Consider the following 16,589-nt stretch of genomic DNA (forward strand, 5'->3'; position numbering starts at 1 on the left):
ACATCTGTGCAGGTGCGGGGACACCCAGTCCAAGACTAGCACACTTGAGTCCTGTTGGCTTTCCTAACGCCATTCAGCATCCACAGGGACTGCACTGATGTTGCAGTTTCAAGGAATTGATAAAATCAGCAGCAGCAGGTTAATAAAATTCCTAGTTTGCCTGGCTTATTGCCGTGCCCATTTCACAACTTGATTCCAGTTGTAGAAGCAGTGACATTTGGTAAGAAGATACACTTATGGGGTGTTTTTTTTTGCCTCCCTTCTTTAGACACAACGAAGCCTACACGTGGACAAATCCTACTTGCTGTGTGCATAACATAATCGTGGGCAAACTTTGGATTGAGCAGTATGGAAACGTGGAGATAACTAACCACAAGTAAGTTAAGAACGTGGGAGATTTCACTTGCTGTGAGTTGAAAAGAGGAAAGTCATCTGCAAGTAATGAGCGCCCTCTCGTTCTGTCTGTAGAACTGGTGAGAAATGTGTGCTGAGTTTCAAGCCCTGTGGCCTCTTTGGGAAGGAGTTGCATAAAGTTGAAGGCTACATTCAGGACAAAAGGTAACAATTTCATTCCTAATAGGAAACCAATCGCTGCCCTTTTTTTCTAAGGCAGCTGTAAAATAGAATGTCCTATGCCAAGGGTAAGAACCTGAAAGAGTGGGTTGGGCATTGTGTGATATCAGTAGTGTAGATTGAAGGACAGCTCTCAAAAAAGTTATTTCGACTACTTTTGTCTGAAATGAAGCGAGTCTCTTTTAGCTCCGTTGTAAACACTGCCTTTTGGGTTTTTTTTTTTTTTTTGACAGCAAAAAGAAACTTTGTGCGCTGTATGGGAAGTGGACGGAGTGTTTGTACAGTGTTGACCCAGCTACTTTTGAAGCTTACAAAAAAAATGACAAGAAAAATGCAGAAGAGAAAAAAAGCAGTAAACAGGTACTAATCCTTTAAAGAGGTGGCACACTCAAAGGCATTGTAGGCCCCTCAGTGTTTTGGTAGTACTTAAGAGCATTAAGATTACTTTTCGCTTATTTCTCTCGTTCCGGGTGGGATATAAAAACAGATTAGATGGATATTAGCATTAAGGGATGAAATGCTTGTGCTCTCAAGGATTTGCATTCAAGTTTCCCAGGTCTTGGAGTCATCTAACTACAGGGTTGTTCATTATCTGCCCCTTTTGCCCACGTCATATGGAGGAAGATGCACATCTGTTGGTTGGACTGTGGTTCTGATTGTGTACAATAATAATTACATTTGAGCAGGAGAATTTCTGCCTCTAGAGGCAGAACAGACTGGCTTCTCAAGCCCGTTTTTCAGCTTTTCCAAAGAATGCTTATATTGCTTTTATTACATTGTCCCAGTCGTAGCATTTTTTTTAGTTTAGACTTTTTGTTTTCCTCACGGTTGCATTAAATGGGAGAAAAATAGAAACGTTCTTAATTGTTACAGATTTCTGGTAGCAGTGTGCTTTTTGTTTAAGGTGAATGACGATGTTGGCAACATACACAGTGATGAAGAATAACCTTTTGTAGCTGCTTAAAACAGGGATTGATCTCCTTTGGGTGACTGAAGCCAGACTTGTTCGTTGGTCTCGGTGTTGCTCGTTTCAATGTAAAACCAAGAGGGAGAACTCTTGAAAGTAGTTATTCCTGTGTGGATTCAGGTTGTTGCTGTGTCTGAGATTGTCCCTGTACCTGTCATCAGGAGAGAGTAAAGCATGAGGGATTACTGCTTCTCCTTGAGTCTGACCCAGTTGGCTCTAGGGAGAAAGGAGCAAAGAAAAACATACCCAGTGTCTTTGTTCAGTTGCTGCTTTGCATGTTCCAACTAAGCTTAAGACGACCTTTGCTTTTCACTTCAAAATGTAGTACTCTGTTGTAACTTGAGCTTTATACGCGTTGTTCTGACTCCAGTAGAGCACACTTTTTATCCATTTAACAGAACAATATCTATATTAAAAAAAAAAAAAAAACACAAAAAAAGTAATGCACACCATGAAGCTTCGTCTCTTTTGAATACATGTTCCTACTGCCCCCTTGTGTTCGAGGAGTTGACACTGCGAATGATATTCAAATTTCTAGGTGACCCAGTTCCCACCTGTGTCCGGATGTGGTTTCTCCCTTCGTGGTACTAAAGCAGTCACTCAGTCATGACAGTGCATTGCATTCCTAATTCCTCCTAGTTAGAATTTTCAGGTTGTTTTTTTTTTCTTTTCCCGTTGTTTTCCAGCCATTCTGTTTTGTTGTTACTAAAGCAGGCATGCTTCCATCTTTCTTCAGGAGCTCTCTGGAGATTCAAGTCCTTTTTCAGAGTGCTTCAGGATTCCCTCTCAAAGCCCTTTGATTTTTATCAGGATAGAACTACTGGAAAACTATTTTTGCATAGCAGTATGGCACTGGCACAGCTGCCCAGAGAAGCTGTGGTGCCCCATCCCTGGAGGGCTCAAGGCCAGGTTGGATGGGGCCCTGTGCAGCTGAGCTGCTGGATGGCAGCCCTACCCACAGCACAGGGTAGGACGGGGTGGGCTTTGAGGACCCTTCCAGCCCAAACCATACGGTGGTTCTGTGGTGCTAGATGAGTCTTCGTGTATGTAAAGGTGATATTTTAACTGTGATTAGTTGATAAGACCTGGGTTAGACCAAGATAATTCTACTGTGAATGAACTAGTCTTTTTAAAATCAAGGTGAAGTATTTCATGCAGATATTTCAGTGCAGACGTGTGGAAGAAAATAATGTAAGGCAACCGCAGCTGTACTCATGTATGCCTCATTACAGTCTTCCTTTGGCAAAGTCTGTTACTACTCTCTTAGCACTACTCAATCCTTCAGAAACTATACTAAGTATAAAATACGCAACACTGTGGGCAAGGGCATATGAAAATCCTTTAAAGGACAGAAGGACAGGTTGCTAGCACAGCTCAGGCACAGTCGGCTAAAAGCCCTGCGTAGCTCTGAACCTGGTCTTTGTGTTGCTCTGGTTACTTTGCAACCTGTTTGTTATAAAAGCTCTGTAACCAAGCGATCCACAGTGAAACAAAACCCTTAATGCTTCCTTAGGTATGTAACACATGAATCCTCTCCAAGCACAGTTGAGTCTGGTCTGGGTACTGGATTTTTTTGTACTACAACATCAGTGTATGACACAACCATCAGAGAGCACAGCTTATTAGCAGCAGGATTAAAGCTGTTGGCATGTAGCCGGGGTATTTAAAGCATTAGCAGCCTTTAAGTTCAGCTCTGTGCTCCACAGATCTCTGAAACGTGCTGCTGCTGCTTTTAGCTGTGATAGTGAGCTGGAGTTTTCTTGGGGAGGGTACTATTCATTGTGTAGCAGGCTTAACTTAGTATTGTGGTGTAAACTCATGTGGCTGAATTAATGTCGTTACATATAAAAGTGTTTGTGATTAAATGGAACATCCTTCTGGTGGAGAAGGTTGCATTTCTTAACACATAAATATCCAGATCTCATCTACAAAGAAATTGATGTGAGAAGCTGCTGGTAGTCTTGGCTTGGGAGGGAGTACATGTTCTGTGTGAATGCTGCTCTCCTTCTTGATGAGCATCTTTAGAAGTGTGTTGCTGACATTATTTACTTCTGGTCAATGAAATTTTACATAATCTCTTTTCTCTCTGTGTGGTTTTCAGGTGAGCAACGCTGAGGAACCTGATGAGATGCCATTGCCAGATTCTGAGAGTGTGTATGTTATTCCTGGAAGTATTTTACTATGGAAGATAACTCCAAGGCCTCCAAATTCAGCACAGGTCTGCTATGATTCTGCTTACTGAAAGGGCATGTTAAATCCTGTTATTCTGCCTGGTCAACACAAAACAAATCCGTTTGTCCTCTCTTCCTTCATGGGTCTGGGTTTGCCTGTTCACTGCAGCGGACTTCCCCACAGGCAGTTAGTTAGCCAAATTTCTGTACAAAATTGAATGCTTCGTGCAGACAGTGGTGTGGGCAGCTTCCCCACTTCTTCTCTCCGCTCTGTTCCCCAGGCATGTGACTCTGCAAGAAAAAAATCCCTCCTGAAAGGCTTCCTTAGAGTGCAGACACTCTCCAGGAGATGCTTGCAATGCCTGTACAGCATAGTCTGGTGTGTGAAGGGCCATGGAGCCAGTGGGCAGAGGATGAGATGTGTTCACATACAAAAATAGACTTGGAACAAGTAAAGGTGCCCTCTGTAGGTTAATCAAGGGGGAAATCTCTCTACAGAGAGAGGGAAAATACCAGTATGACTGGAAAAAGAAGATAAGAGAGAAATAGTGCACTGAGTAATTGGATGCTGTCCTGGTTAAACAGAAACACCAAGGATCAGCTACATTCTTCCTGACGGTGCAGTTTTGCTGGTATCTTGAGTGTTCTTATCTCAAGTGACTAAATAATAAAAGCGCTTGGATGTTTGTTTTTAGACAGCTGCTTTGTTGTATGTTAAGAATAGCAACCAGAGGCTTTGTAAGAAAGTCACCTTTTCTCTTTGTCTCTGAATTCCAGATGTACAATTTCACTAGCTTTGCTATGGCTTTGAATGAATTGGACAAAGAAATGGAAAGTGTCATTCCCAAAACTGACTGCCGGCTACGACCAGATATCAGAGCCATGGAAAATGGAGAGATAGGTAATTTTATTCCTATTTAAAACTGAAGGACCTGGGGAAAAAATGAAATTATTTCAACTTTTGAGCTGTTGGATGAACTGTTAGAATGAGCAGCCACCCATATATTAAATACTGTCTTGTAGTGTGAAAGAATGCTTGTACTGCTTCTAGTCAAAGGTACGTCACCCACCTCTGCTTCAGGTACTGCACAGCTGCCCCTAACAGTACTGCGTTTTAGGGTGGTGACCATAGCTGTGTTGATAACACACCCTTGTTTTAGCTACTGCTGAACAAGGAGGTATTCCGTGCTGTTAACATGCCCAACAGTAAAACTTTGACAAGGAGGTTGTTTTGCCAAAGCAGCTTGAGTGCTGGCTGGGCACAGGTGATACTGGTGGGTGGTGATGAGTGATTGACTTTGCATCGCTTTTTTTTTTTCCCCTTCACTTGGTTAGCTGTCTTTAATCCCTACCTGTGAGTTTTTCATGCTTTTGCTCTTTAATTCTCTCTTCTATCCTGGACTGAAGTGGCTTATTTCCTAGCCAGGAATGCACTGCACCACCTGCCCATTTATGTTCTTCCATACAAGCTGGAATCTCAAGCCTTACGTTGCTCTGTGTTCTCTTTAGCTTTAGAACCTTTGCTATGCTCTGTGGTCCAGCCCTATAGCTGGAGACCAAGAGGAGAATCTTGGAGCATTGGAAGTATTTGTGAACTTGTCAGCTTCTATTTTCATCAACCAGAGCAGAAAGAGTACTTTGAAGTGACAGTTCTGAGTAACGCAGTCAAGACTATTGAAGTTGGGACGTTGGTGACAAATGCGTGTGATGCAGAAACGTTCTTTGATGGGGATTGAACGCTTTTGTTGTCTTAGGATAGTGAATTAGAAGTGCATCATGAGACTTGTGTGCTTGTTAGAAACTTCTGAGAGATTGTTACTGCGGGTGCTGTGAAATCTAAGTGTCTTTTAGTCTTCTGACATGTGACTTGGAGTTAAATACTTGATTATGGTGTGGGACAACCTCCCCCAGCCCTTTTTTGCCCTTTTCTCTTTGTCATTTTACTTTTAAAGCAAGATGGACACATTTGTAGACTAAAAGAATGGGGAGATTTTGCTTTTTCTGCCTTACTGAGTGATTGGGGTAAGTCATGAAACCTCTGAATCAGTCTCACAAATGTAGTAGTACGTTTACTGTGACTGCTTTCTGATCAGTTGTGACGCAAGTGCAGTTATACTGCAGTCGTTTTTTTTCCTCAGAAGTGACAAACTACTTCTTGGAGACTTATTTAAAAAAAAGAAAAGAGTAGATCAGTGAATTCCCACAACCAGTCTCTTGTCTGTAGGATTGTTTTGTAGCCAGTGGGATGGATTTTGGTGGTTCACAACGTCCCGAGTAATGTGCTTGTCTAAATTTGAAGTGCAGTAACTGTGCCTGTAGCAACAGGTCACATTCCTTCACTGTACTGACAGCGTGAAGTTGATGTAGCAGATAGACCTGGAACGGGCAGTTCTAGAAGCTGCTGGGTAAGCAGGAACAGCTGGTAGTCTTCTAAATGTTACCTCAGTCAGTTCCTTCTCAGCTGTACATGAAATGCTTTTTGAGGATTCAGATAGGAAAGAAACCACCCTCCACGTTGTTTCTCAGTCCTCTTCCTCAAGATGTTCTGAAGGGAAAATAACTCTTCTGCCAAATGGAAGCTTGCTTTGGACCATGACCCATGCTACCTTACTGCTCCAACAACAGCAAAAAAAAAATAAATAGAGGACTGATTCTTCACGGTTTGAAAATGAATAATCCAAGCCCCCTAGTGATCAGACATTAGGTGCTAGCAACAACTGGCCCAAACTTGCTGTCAGGGAAGCATGCTTACAGGGTTCTCAGGCAATGGGATGAACGTGTATTTTGTGGTCATAAGACTGGGATGGATCTTCATTGGCTCACCTTGTGCTGCAGCTGGCCCAGCTCTGCTCTTAGGCTGTAACAGACGCACTTCTGTGTTATGTAGAATGCTTCTTAAAGAGAGAGCTTATTAACCTGCTGGGTCAGGCAGAGTAATGACCTTGTATTTTGACCCGTGTGTTTTTATTCCTTCAAGATCTGGCCAGTGAGGAGAAGAAGAGGCTAGAAGAAAAACAAAGGACCGCCCGCAAAAATCGTTCAAAGTCAGAGGAGGACTGGAAGACGAGGTCAGTGTGCCTGCATGCATACTGTGCAATTGTGTGAAGGTGTTGAACGTTCAGGTTAACCACCAGCTCACACCCGTGGTGTGTGGTGTCAGTGTGAAGCTGACATCTCTGCTGTGATAGACACAGACTGTATATCAATCTGTGCAGCACTTCCAGTGTTAGATGTGGTCTTGGTCTCACACTTAGCATGTGAACATGGGTAAAAGTGTTGCCTTTTCCAAGTGAGAAAAAGATGCTGCTGCTGATGGCTGTTTAAGGACTGCTATTGCTGGTGATTGATGTGTAATTGCCTCAAATACATACGCTTGGCCAAAGTGAGGAACAGTTCCTCCTGTGAACTTGATGGCACATTGCCCACAGCTTCTCAAATCAGTCGCTGGGTGCTGGCAACACTGTACTCCTGCAGCATACAGGTTTCTTGGTTATTTATTTTAAAGATGGTGAAATGGCTTCATCAGCTCGCTCTTCACATCATTTCTTCTATCCAAGGCTGTTACTAACTGCAAAACTTAGAGGAGCTGAGGGAAAAGTTAGCTTCCAAGGCAGCTGCCAGTTGTTGTTTTTAAAAGGGAAGTCATTGGGAGCTCTCAGGCACAACTGGCTCAGTAGAAGTCTTAAATCCATGAGCAAATGAATCTCATTTGACCAGACAAAGCCTATTTGAATTTAAACAAGAGATTGGTGGTATCTGCACAGGGAAAAAAAGTAGAGCTTCACAGGGTATCTTCACAGGGAAAAAGAAAAAAGTAGAGCTAAACTGTCTAGAAGTAAACAAACTTCATCTCTTCCCTACTAATTAACACCGTGGATTAAATGCCTTCAAAATGTCTGTTTGTAACTATAAATTGCTTATCTTTTTTTTGCAAATGAAGTCACCCATCATCCCAGAGTCCCAGGTTTGGTCATGTCTGACTGTTTTTCCTCTGCCTGTTCTCCTGCAGTGTTTTTTGGGTTTGTTTTGGTGCAAAATAACATTTTTTTGTAGTGCTTCTGAGTAAATGTGTTATATGCTGAACAGCCCAGCCCCTCCGTCTTCCTTCCCTGAATTTTGGGGCTCTGTTTGCTCTGGTTCTGGCTCTCACCCAGCAGTAGGGATAATACACTGAGTTCCTCCAGCTGTCTGAAGCACCCTAAGGTACAGCACCTCAGCTTGGTACGAGGACTGGGGGAGTTCTCAGAGCACAGTGCAGAGCAGTGGTACTTGGGGTCCGTAGTCAGTGCAAAACCATTCATGAGGTTCTTCAGTGCCAGCACTGTGCAAATTTGTCAGTGTGTGGACTTGAGACTGGCTCACCACTTTCCTGTATTGTTTAAGAACTCCTTATTTTCCTGTGTGTCTCTAAAGCCTTGGCAGAACCTGTCTCGAATCCATTCTTTTTAGTAGGAATGCCTGCTGTGACTGCTCTCAAGAAGATGAACATAATTCATGTAGGAAAAGCTCCTTCTCATTTAAACAATGTAAAGGGCTGAGCTTGGGAAAAAAGCCATCCTGTGGAGGGTGACTCTTCCCCTCCCAGAGGATCAGCCCACAAGTCTTAACCTGCAGGGTGATGTAATCTGATGTAAACAGCTGCAATTTCCCTGCCACAGAAAAGCAGATTGCTTACTGTGTCTAGTAGATTCCTCCCTTGCAAGGCAGTTCTCCCAGGTGCCTCGTAATCATCTATTTCAAATCCACTTTAGAAGTGAAGTTGGTGCTTCTGAAGAAATAATTTGTGTTGAGCAGTAGTCTTAATTCTTGAATAAAGGACATTCCAGTTCACTTCTCAAACAGCAGTGCTCTGCTGCTTTTGATGAAGGTCAGTCCCCTCCTTTCCTGTTGCTCACCCGCCCAGTTGCATTGGGTTCCCTTGTCTTTCATCTCGTCCTCCACATCGCTGCCTTCCTTCCTCAAGAGTAATAGCACCACTGGAGGATGCTGTCCTGATCCATTCCAGTGCTGAAGGTAGAGCAGCGAGGTCCTGAGGGTACAGCTCCCTAAGCCACAGGGTGAGGTCACTCCTTGTAGCTCTGACCCTCAGCAAACACCACGCTTGTGCTCTGGAATAAGCTGCTGCTACCCGTGAGCTGGAAGCGTACTGGGTGTAGACACACACCACACACACACACTAGTTACTTCAGAGCAGCTGAAGCAGAGGTTACATGGTAGTGAACCACGTGTGGCACAAGGGGTGAGAGACTTCTGTTGACTTCTCCACCTTTCCGGGAGTTGCAGAGAGCGATAAGGTCTCCTGAGTCTCCTCCAGACTGAACCATCCCACTTCCCTTAGCCTCTCCTCTTAAGACTTGTGCTCCAGACCCTTCACAGCTTCGTTGCCCTTCTTTCCTAATGTGTTTTAATTTCTGCTCTGAAAAGCAGAAAACCTAAAGAGGAAGAGCGAGTTAAAACATGCACATGCATGACTTACATCAGTGTGTGTTCGCTGCAGTGAAGCATATAAAGCAAGAAGTGGCTTTTGTGGCCACTGATGAGCTTGAAAGGATGCACTGGAGCATACTAACCACAGGAGCTGCTTGCAAGCTGCCTTATGCTGCCAGCACAGCATGGCAGAACACAGCAAAGCCTTAAACTGCTGCTTGTCCTCAAGGGTCTGCCAGTGCCAGGCAAAAGGTTGAGCCAGGCCCAAACAGCAAGCTGTGCTCAGTTATGCTGTATGATGGGAGTGCCAGAAACATGCACGTGTGAGGAGGAAGAACAGTCTTCTTCATGGTTCTTGACAGGCTGTCCTCCCCACTGAGGGTACTGCCAGCAGTCTGGCCTTGTGAGGTGACCCCTTACTTTATGGGCAGCCCCTTGCCACCCCAAACTGTGCTCAGCTCTCTGGGCATCCAGGACTTCTCCAGCAGCCTGGCAGTGATGTTTCACCTACACTGAGGATAGCAAACATGCTTGTTCTGAGTTGGCACATTGCAAAACCAGGCTTTGAGACGCTAGGGGAAATCCAGATGCTGGGGAAATGGCGTTTCTCTGTTTTCAGGACTGGAGTGCTTGTGGTGTTCACGTGTCTTGAAAACACTGTTAGTGTTTATGCATGCTGAAATGGTGGTTCACAACTGCTTTGACATGTAACTGTAGCTGTTGTTTTTATGTGAGAGTCTTGCCTGCTCCAAATGCACAGAACTCTGGTGTCAGTAATGTCACCTGGGAGTCACTGAGGTGCTGCTGAAACAGGGAAATCTGGCTGCTGAAAACAGCTTTTACTTAAGATTTTAAACCAAGAGGGCTCCTGCGTTCATGGCAGTTCCTTTGAACAGTAACAGCTGAAGATGCAGCAAAGCAGTTCTGAACTATTGCAACGTGGGGATAGCTTTGGTAACGTGCTGTGTGTTTCCTTCCAGATGGTTCCACCAAGGCCCCAATCCCCATACAGGCACACAGGACTGGCTCTATTCCGGCAACTACTGGGACAGAAACTACTTTAACTTGCCTGATATTTATTAAAATGCAATGAGAAGCCTGTGGCTGATACAAATAAGTCTTAATCTGTCGTAATGTTTGCCCTCATTTTACTTACCTCCTGAAGAACTAACACGTCCCCCAACAGAACATAATGCATCTCCGCAGTAAATCTGGCGCTACGTGACTGCGGGCCCTTAGGTAGGGGATTAACTTTTCATGGTGGCAGCGGGTCCTGCGTGGACAAAGCCAGCGAGCCACCACACTGCCCAGCTGCCTGGTCTGCTGAATGCACCTATATCAGGTTGTGGTGTATGAGGAACTCAACACCGTGGCTGTTCTGTCAGTACCTTCTTTTGTAGGTAATGCTGGCGCAAGCAAACCTGGTTTTATTTATTATGACATGGGAATGTCTAAAAGCACACGAAGCCATGGCAATATCCTGCTCTTAAAGCAAAGAAGGGTGCGTCACTTTTGTACGGGTGCAACTTTTCACAGAGCGACTTTTCTTTCACTGAAGGTGGCTCCCTTCAACCCTGAGCTCTGGGCAGAGGTCCCAGAGGAGCACCCATCTCTGGATCCTTCCTGCAGCTGTTTCAGCTGGTAACGTTACTCAGAGGTATTTATTCAATATTTTGTGCAGTGTGTTTTGAATTTCGCTCTCCTGTTTTGCTACTGGCCTTCTGGCTTCAGGAATTCAGAGCCATTTAAATTCCTACGGATTGGATTTCAACTGCACACTAATAACAGGTTTGAAGAGAATCTGTTTAATGCACTAGAAGTTCTGGTGCCCAGCACCACTGCAGCAACAAGTGGATCAGTCCAGGATCCAGTGGGACGGTGTGCATCGTGCAGGCTGCCTGGGAGGAAGCCTTGTGCATCTCAGAGTTAGGAAGGCACTTCCACCAGGCCTCCTGTGCAGCTGCTTTACCCCTTTTCAGAGGGGTGCATTCAATCTTAGAGTGTAAGTTTATATTGAACTGTGTACAGAGCTTCTAGAGGGCGAGCTGCTCCTTGTACAATATTTTAACTGCTGTCTGGAGGTTAGTGTTAATTGAATAATTTAATTGCTACTAAATAAAGGCTTCAAAACTTCTTGCATCTAGTCTAGAGTGAGTGGTGTTCCACAGTAGTGATCCTTTCTGAGCAGGCCTCCCCCAGCTGACCTCTCTTCCTCTCAGCAGGAGCAGCCTGCCCCAGGAGCTGGAGCAGAGACAGCATTCATCTCGAGTATGCAGTGAGACCACAGCTCAAGCCTTGACCGTGGACTAGCAGCACAATTAGTTACAAAGGCAGGGAGATGCTTTCTCTTTTTATTCTGCGTGCAACTAGAATTGCCCAGGTATGGCGGTGGTGGTGGAGACAGCTGCAGAGATGAGGAGAAACGCTTCCTCTGGCTGTGCTTCGCCTGGTCCTTGTGCTGCATTGCTTCTGCACTCAGGTCTTCACTGTGGCCAGCATTTCTTCAAGTCTTACCCTCAAAGTTGCCCAGGAATTAAGTGATTCTGGGAGCTGTTGTGTCAGTTCTTCAGCACATCATCCAGAATGGCACATTCCACTCTAGGAAAAACAAAGCACTTAGTTCCTGCCTTCCCCAGAAGATATAAGAAGGAAACCTCAACTCCACATTGGGTTTTGTTTTATTTTGAGGGACTTTGGCTTCCTAAGAATGGATTTTTCTTTTTTCTACTCATTTTTTCTACTCATTCGTACTCTGGGAATGAGATTTGATGTAATGACAGTCTGTGCTGTACCCTAATGAGGGCATTTAGCCCTGTGTGCTCAGCACTGCCTTGTCAGCCCTTTTTTGCAGCCATACATCATCCAGAGGGATGGCGTCGCAGCAATTTCCTCTGCATAGCTTTTTCCTCATCAACTGGGGTTACAGCAAGCCTCCTACCACCTACACGTGTACTGCATCACAGGATGCCAATATCTCTTCCAGAAATACACCTTGTTTTGAGCAAAACTATTAGGGAGAAGGAGCCACCTTCCCATCACTTGTATCTGCGTTTACCAGTTTACAAGTTACCTACATCCACAGGGATGCAGGATCCTGCCCAGATCTAGTCCCATTTCTTGACAGATTGCAGAGAGATCTAACACACATGCACTGGGACCAATCAGATGGCACTGATACAGCAGTTTCTTAGAAGCCACCGCCACCCTGTGTTGCACTGATATATGTGCTTTTCCATTTAATCAAGTGGAGGGGCTGGGAAGATGACAAGGACCCAGAGTTTCTTACCTGAAGCAAAAACCTTGCTCAGCTGATTCCAGTTGGTGCTATGGCTTCCATTTGCTGAGGCTGGAACCCTGCATCGTTAGCATGAGACCTGGACTGCATTTAATGTCAGCTTTACAGAAGAGGGAGCTTGTCCAGTAAAGGAAATGGAAACTGCTGTATGTAGGAAGGAACCTCTGCATCCGTGATCAGTTTATCTGTGGTTGAGATGACCACGGCTGCGCTGCAGGAAGGCACGGCCTGCAGCTGTTCTTTACAAGGAGGTGGTGGTGGAAGAGATGAGGGTTGTCCCTGCAAAAGGACCGAGGAAACTTGGTTTACATCAGTTGTTAAGACCAGGACCTGGCTGTCTGAGGGTCCTTGTTCTCCACTCATGTAGAGCCAAGGCTGCACTCCGAGTTGTGACCTAGCAGCCTCAGCTGCTGATGCAGCAGAAACATCTGCTGATGTGCAGAAGAGTCTGCACAGTGGTTGCCACATCTCTCACAAGACAAACAGAACCAGTGCTATCTTCCACAGGGGGAGGGAGCTGTGCAGGTACGCACCAGGCATATTCTCAAGTTCAGGTCCCTCAGGGGCTGAAGCTCCATCAGGTCCAGTGTGATGTTTGCTTTCTGGAATGGAACTGATCGGTGATGGGCACACAGTTGTTCTGGAGCTACACAGAGTGAGTTCTTCAAGATGGCCTTCCCCTCTGTCAGTACATGAATCCTCATTATAATTTGATGTCTCCTCTTTTGGTTTCCCATTCCAAGTTTCTGCAGGGTAAAAAACAAAAACAGAAGCCAAACACAATAATGGCAAATGTTTCCATTTAAATAACGGTTGATTTCAGTCAAGTCAGTCAGATGTTCTACAGCTTCCCAAGAAGAAGTCTGTTGCTTCCTATTAGGAAGGGAAAAGAAAACTCAGAAGGCACCGGTGCCGCTACAGAGCCTAGGGCTCCTTAACTGTACTCCTGCTCCTGCAGTGGTGGCTGTGTGTGTTCTCACCTACTGCACAGAGCTCATGTGCCTCCCTCGCAGGCCTGGGTACAGTTGAGACGTAGCCCATGGTAAGTGAAAACTACTTGCACCCTTTCATGCTGGAACATGGTCTGAAAATACCCTAAAAGAACACACAACAATTATTATCTTTCTTACCCTGCTTGAGATCAAGTTTTTCAACCACTTCTGTTAAAAACAAATTTGGATTCTCTGAAAAGAGGAGCACAAATGAAGTTGGAGTTAGATAAGCATTCAAAGGGCTCACACTATTCAGATCAGGATTGGTATGAACAAACCTTTCTGGAAGTCGACGAACTCCTGGAAACAGAAAGCTAAAAACCCAGCCGTGGCTTCTGGTTTCTTTTTAATGACAGCTCTGCTCACACCCTCAAGCAAAGTTTTGAGGCAGTTCAGCACTTTGTCTGGAGGCTCCACTGTCACTCACAGAGGCCAGCTCTCAGCTTCTCATCTGCAGCAACAGAATGCCTGAGCTGAGCACCTGCCCCTGTGGGACTCCGGCAGCACTATGGCCAGAACAACCTCTTCCTCCCCCTGCGACATGAAAAAAGACAATTACCTTAAAAGCAAGTGTTTTCAGGGCACACCTGCCATTCCCACAGCCCCTGGTACCTGCCCCCACTGCAGCCTCCTCAGTCCAGGGCTGAGCAAGACGTGATGCCACAATTCTCATGCGTCACACCCACTGACTTCTTTCTGAAAACTCTCAGAACTCGGGGTCTGTGAGATTACACCATGAAAGCTCTGGAGATGTTTGAATACAGATATGATAAGAATGGATGACAAAGCAGAGGCAGCATAACTGTGCTGCTCACTCCCAAAGCTCAGTGTAGTCTACCACTGACGTTACAGACCTCCAGTAGAGCCTCTGCTGATCCAGTGACGAGGAGCTGCTCAGGTGCCACCGGCTGCCCAATCCCCTTAAGAGACAGCTAAAGATAAACCTTCTTTTAACATTAGCTTTAATACGTTTTTGTGCCCATGTGATTCTTCATGCAATGACCGCAACCACCATTAACACGAGTATTTAGTAACAGCTGCAAAAGGAAATCGGATGTCTCACACACAGCACCCTGCTTTCACTCCCCTGAAAGGTTCTAACGTGACCCTTGTAAAGCCTCATCCAGCTCTACACCACTGTAACACTTGCTCCTGATCAACCTTCAGACAGCTACGAGGCAGCTCTGAAACAAGAACGAGGTTGCTGGGAAGACCATCAGATGGCTGCAAACTGAAAAGCAATTCAATACCACATCTGGGGAATTTTATTTCAGAATAAAGCATAACTAGAATACGAAACAATCAGAGACAGGAGAAATTAAAGTGCTTGCTTTAGAGTAAATCAGAAGCATTTTTTCCAAAGTGTAGGGATACAACAAATACATCCGTGTGTTGGGGTTTTTCTTTTTTTTTTTTTTTGTAGATCTGGTTTCTTAAAAGCATTTTAAAGCACATTCGTTCTACGGTTGATCTCAACATGACACATGTAACTCACTCCCTAAACCAGGAGACTGAAGTTGTACTGGAAGAGCAAAAGCTGAGGTAATTACTGACTAGAAAGCATTCTTACAGAGTCACTTGGCATCCCAGAGGCTTCTCCAGTGCTCGACACCACCTGAGGAGGGCATCAATTTGAAGGACAAATTCAAGGAGCCAGGGGAACAGAACGCATGTCCACGTTTCTTTTAATTTTACTCAGAAATATAAAAGTGCAAGTTCTGTAAATTAACAACATTTACAGTACGTCACAATAAATATGCCACTTGGTGACATCCATAAATTCTAGGTATTTGTTTGAAATGAGTCATATTGAGATAAAAACTGCATCAACATCAACAAAAAGTACCTGACTCAGTAAAGATACCTTTAACATGTTAACAAGCAAGATGCATATTCTATTATTGCTATTAGACCGTGCCTCCGAGTTCCAAAGTATAAAAACTTATCAGTTCGCACAAAATACAGCTGAAACTTTTCTCATCACAGGCACAATCTAACATAAAAAGTAAATGTGACGTTTACGAAGCAGGAGATTCTCCTATGGAGGGAGAAAAATCCTACAGAAACCGACAGTTCCATTTCAGTGATGGTTTGGTAAATCCACAGAGAAGCTGCAGCTTGCACCGAGCTAAACCGTTACACAAATACACGGTGCCTTTCTAGACTTGCTCTTGGCCCGGTGAGAAGAGCAGGCCCTGTCACCAAATGCACTACCAGTTGCAACCCACCTCCCAGTCTATAGACCCCGGGCAGCCCAACAGCAATCACATGCAGGTGCTTCGTGTCCTCAACAGCCTACTCTCACAGTATACTTAAGCAGTGTGTTCGAAAGGAATTTTGCTATTAAATGCACCATTTCTATCTATTAACCCAGAGTGGACCGTGTCTCTGACACAAAATATTAAAAGGTAGGACAAAATAAGATTTCAAGTACACTGAAAGACCTTTCTTTACAATTATGATTTGGATTCTAAGTATTCGCTATATATATACACACAATATGTTGTTTTCAATTCAGTTAATTGGATTGACCAAGTCAAAAAAGGCTGAACACTCCTTTGTGATTCAGAGTTACTGATTAAGCAGAATAAAAGAGCCAGCAGCATACTGTGTGTAACACACCCACATTTTAGAAAAATAAAGTCTCTCCTTCTGGAACTGCAACAGAAGAGTTTAACTGCTGTAGGAGTGCAACCCATTTCGTCTGGCCTACCAAATGCAGTATTACTTTTCTCCTCCGTGTCAGTCTTGCTTTAGATGCAACCTCAAAAGCAAATCAATGAAGGTTAGATGTGGGGCAAGGTGTCAAACTCTGGTGACACGGCAACATCTTCTGCAACAAGTCAGAAAAAGAAGAAAAACATCGAAGCTAAGGAACTGTTTAAGGCAACCTGACCAAAGTAAAGATAAGGCTTTTAGATCATTATTTCCAAAGGTATCCAGTTTTCTTAGCTTTGCAAAGTAACATAATTCAGTGAACTTCCTGGTCAGATTTCCATTCATAAGTTTCTATAAAAAAATATTTACCTTCTAGATAATGTTACTAACTGAATATACAACACAGGGAGATGCTATAGACAAAATGTTTTTGGTTTTGTTTGTTCATTAAAAAAAAAAAGCTACAAATGAGCACATAGATGGCCAAGTATTAAAAATACAACAAA

The 16,589-nt window shown here is 44.3% G+C and overlaps 1 protein-coding gene and 1 long non-coding RNA gene across 4 annotated transcripts in view; one reads left to right on the top strand and one right to left on the bottom strand.

Moving 5' to 3' along the window:
• OSBPL1A (oxysterol binding protein like 1A) overlaps positions 1 to 10,255 on the top strand; it is a 70,908-nt gene extending 60,653 nt beyond the window's left edge. For all 3 annotated transcript variants that reach the window (XM_065752597.1, XM_065752599.1, XM_065752600.1), the window contains 7 exons: positions 269 to 376; positions 469 to 558; positions 807 to 933; positions 3,642 to 3,758; positions 4,489 to 4,612; positions 6,689 to 6,779; positions 10,119 to 10,255. In XM_065752597.1, the coding sequence (XP_065608669.1) occupies positions 269 to 376; positions 469 to 558; positions 807 to 933; positions 3,642 to 3,758; positions 4,489 to 4,612; positions 6,689 to 6,779; positions 10,119 to 10,221 (760 nt within the window). In that variant the 3' untranslated portion in view covers positions 10,222 to 10,255. The remainder of the gene's footprint in view (positions 1 to 268; positions 377 to 468; positions 559 to 806; positions 934 to 3,641; positions 3,759 to 4,488; positions 4,613 to 6,688; positions 6,780 to 10,118) is intronic.
• Positions 1 to 13,939, bottom strand: part of LOC136058856 (uncharacterized) — a 440,039-nt gene extending 426,100 nt beyond the window's left edge. The window contains exons 1-2 of the long non-coding RNA XR_010623167.1: positions 13,564 to 13,939; positions 12,967 to 13,179 (exon numbers count right to left, since the gene is read on the bottom strand). This is a non-coding gene — a long non-coding RNA (uncharacterized LOC136058856). The remainder of the gene's footprint in view (positions 1 to 12,966; positions 13,180 to 13,563) is intronic.
• Positions 13,940 to 16,589: the final 2,650 nt, after the last annotated feature.

This window comes from Cyrtonyx montezumae, unplaced genomic scaffold (assembly GCF_038088225.1).
Source record: "Cyrtonyx montezumae isolate F1298 unplaced genomic scaffold, pur_monq_1.0 scaffold_8, whole genome shotgun sequence".
NCBI lineage: Eukaryota > Metazoa > Chordata > Aves > Galliformes > Odontophoridae > Cyrtonyx > Cyrtonyx montezumae.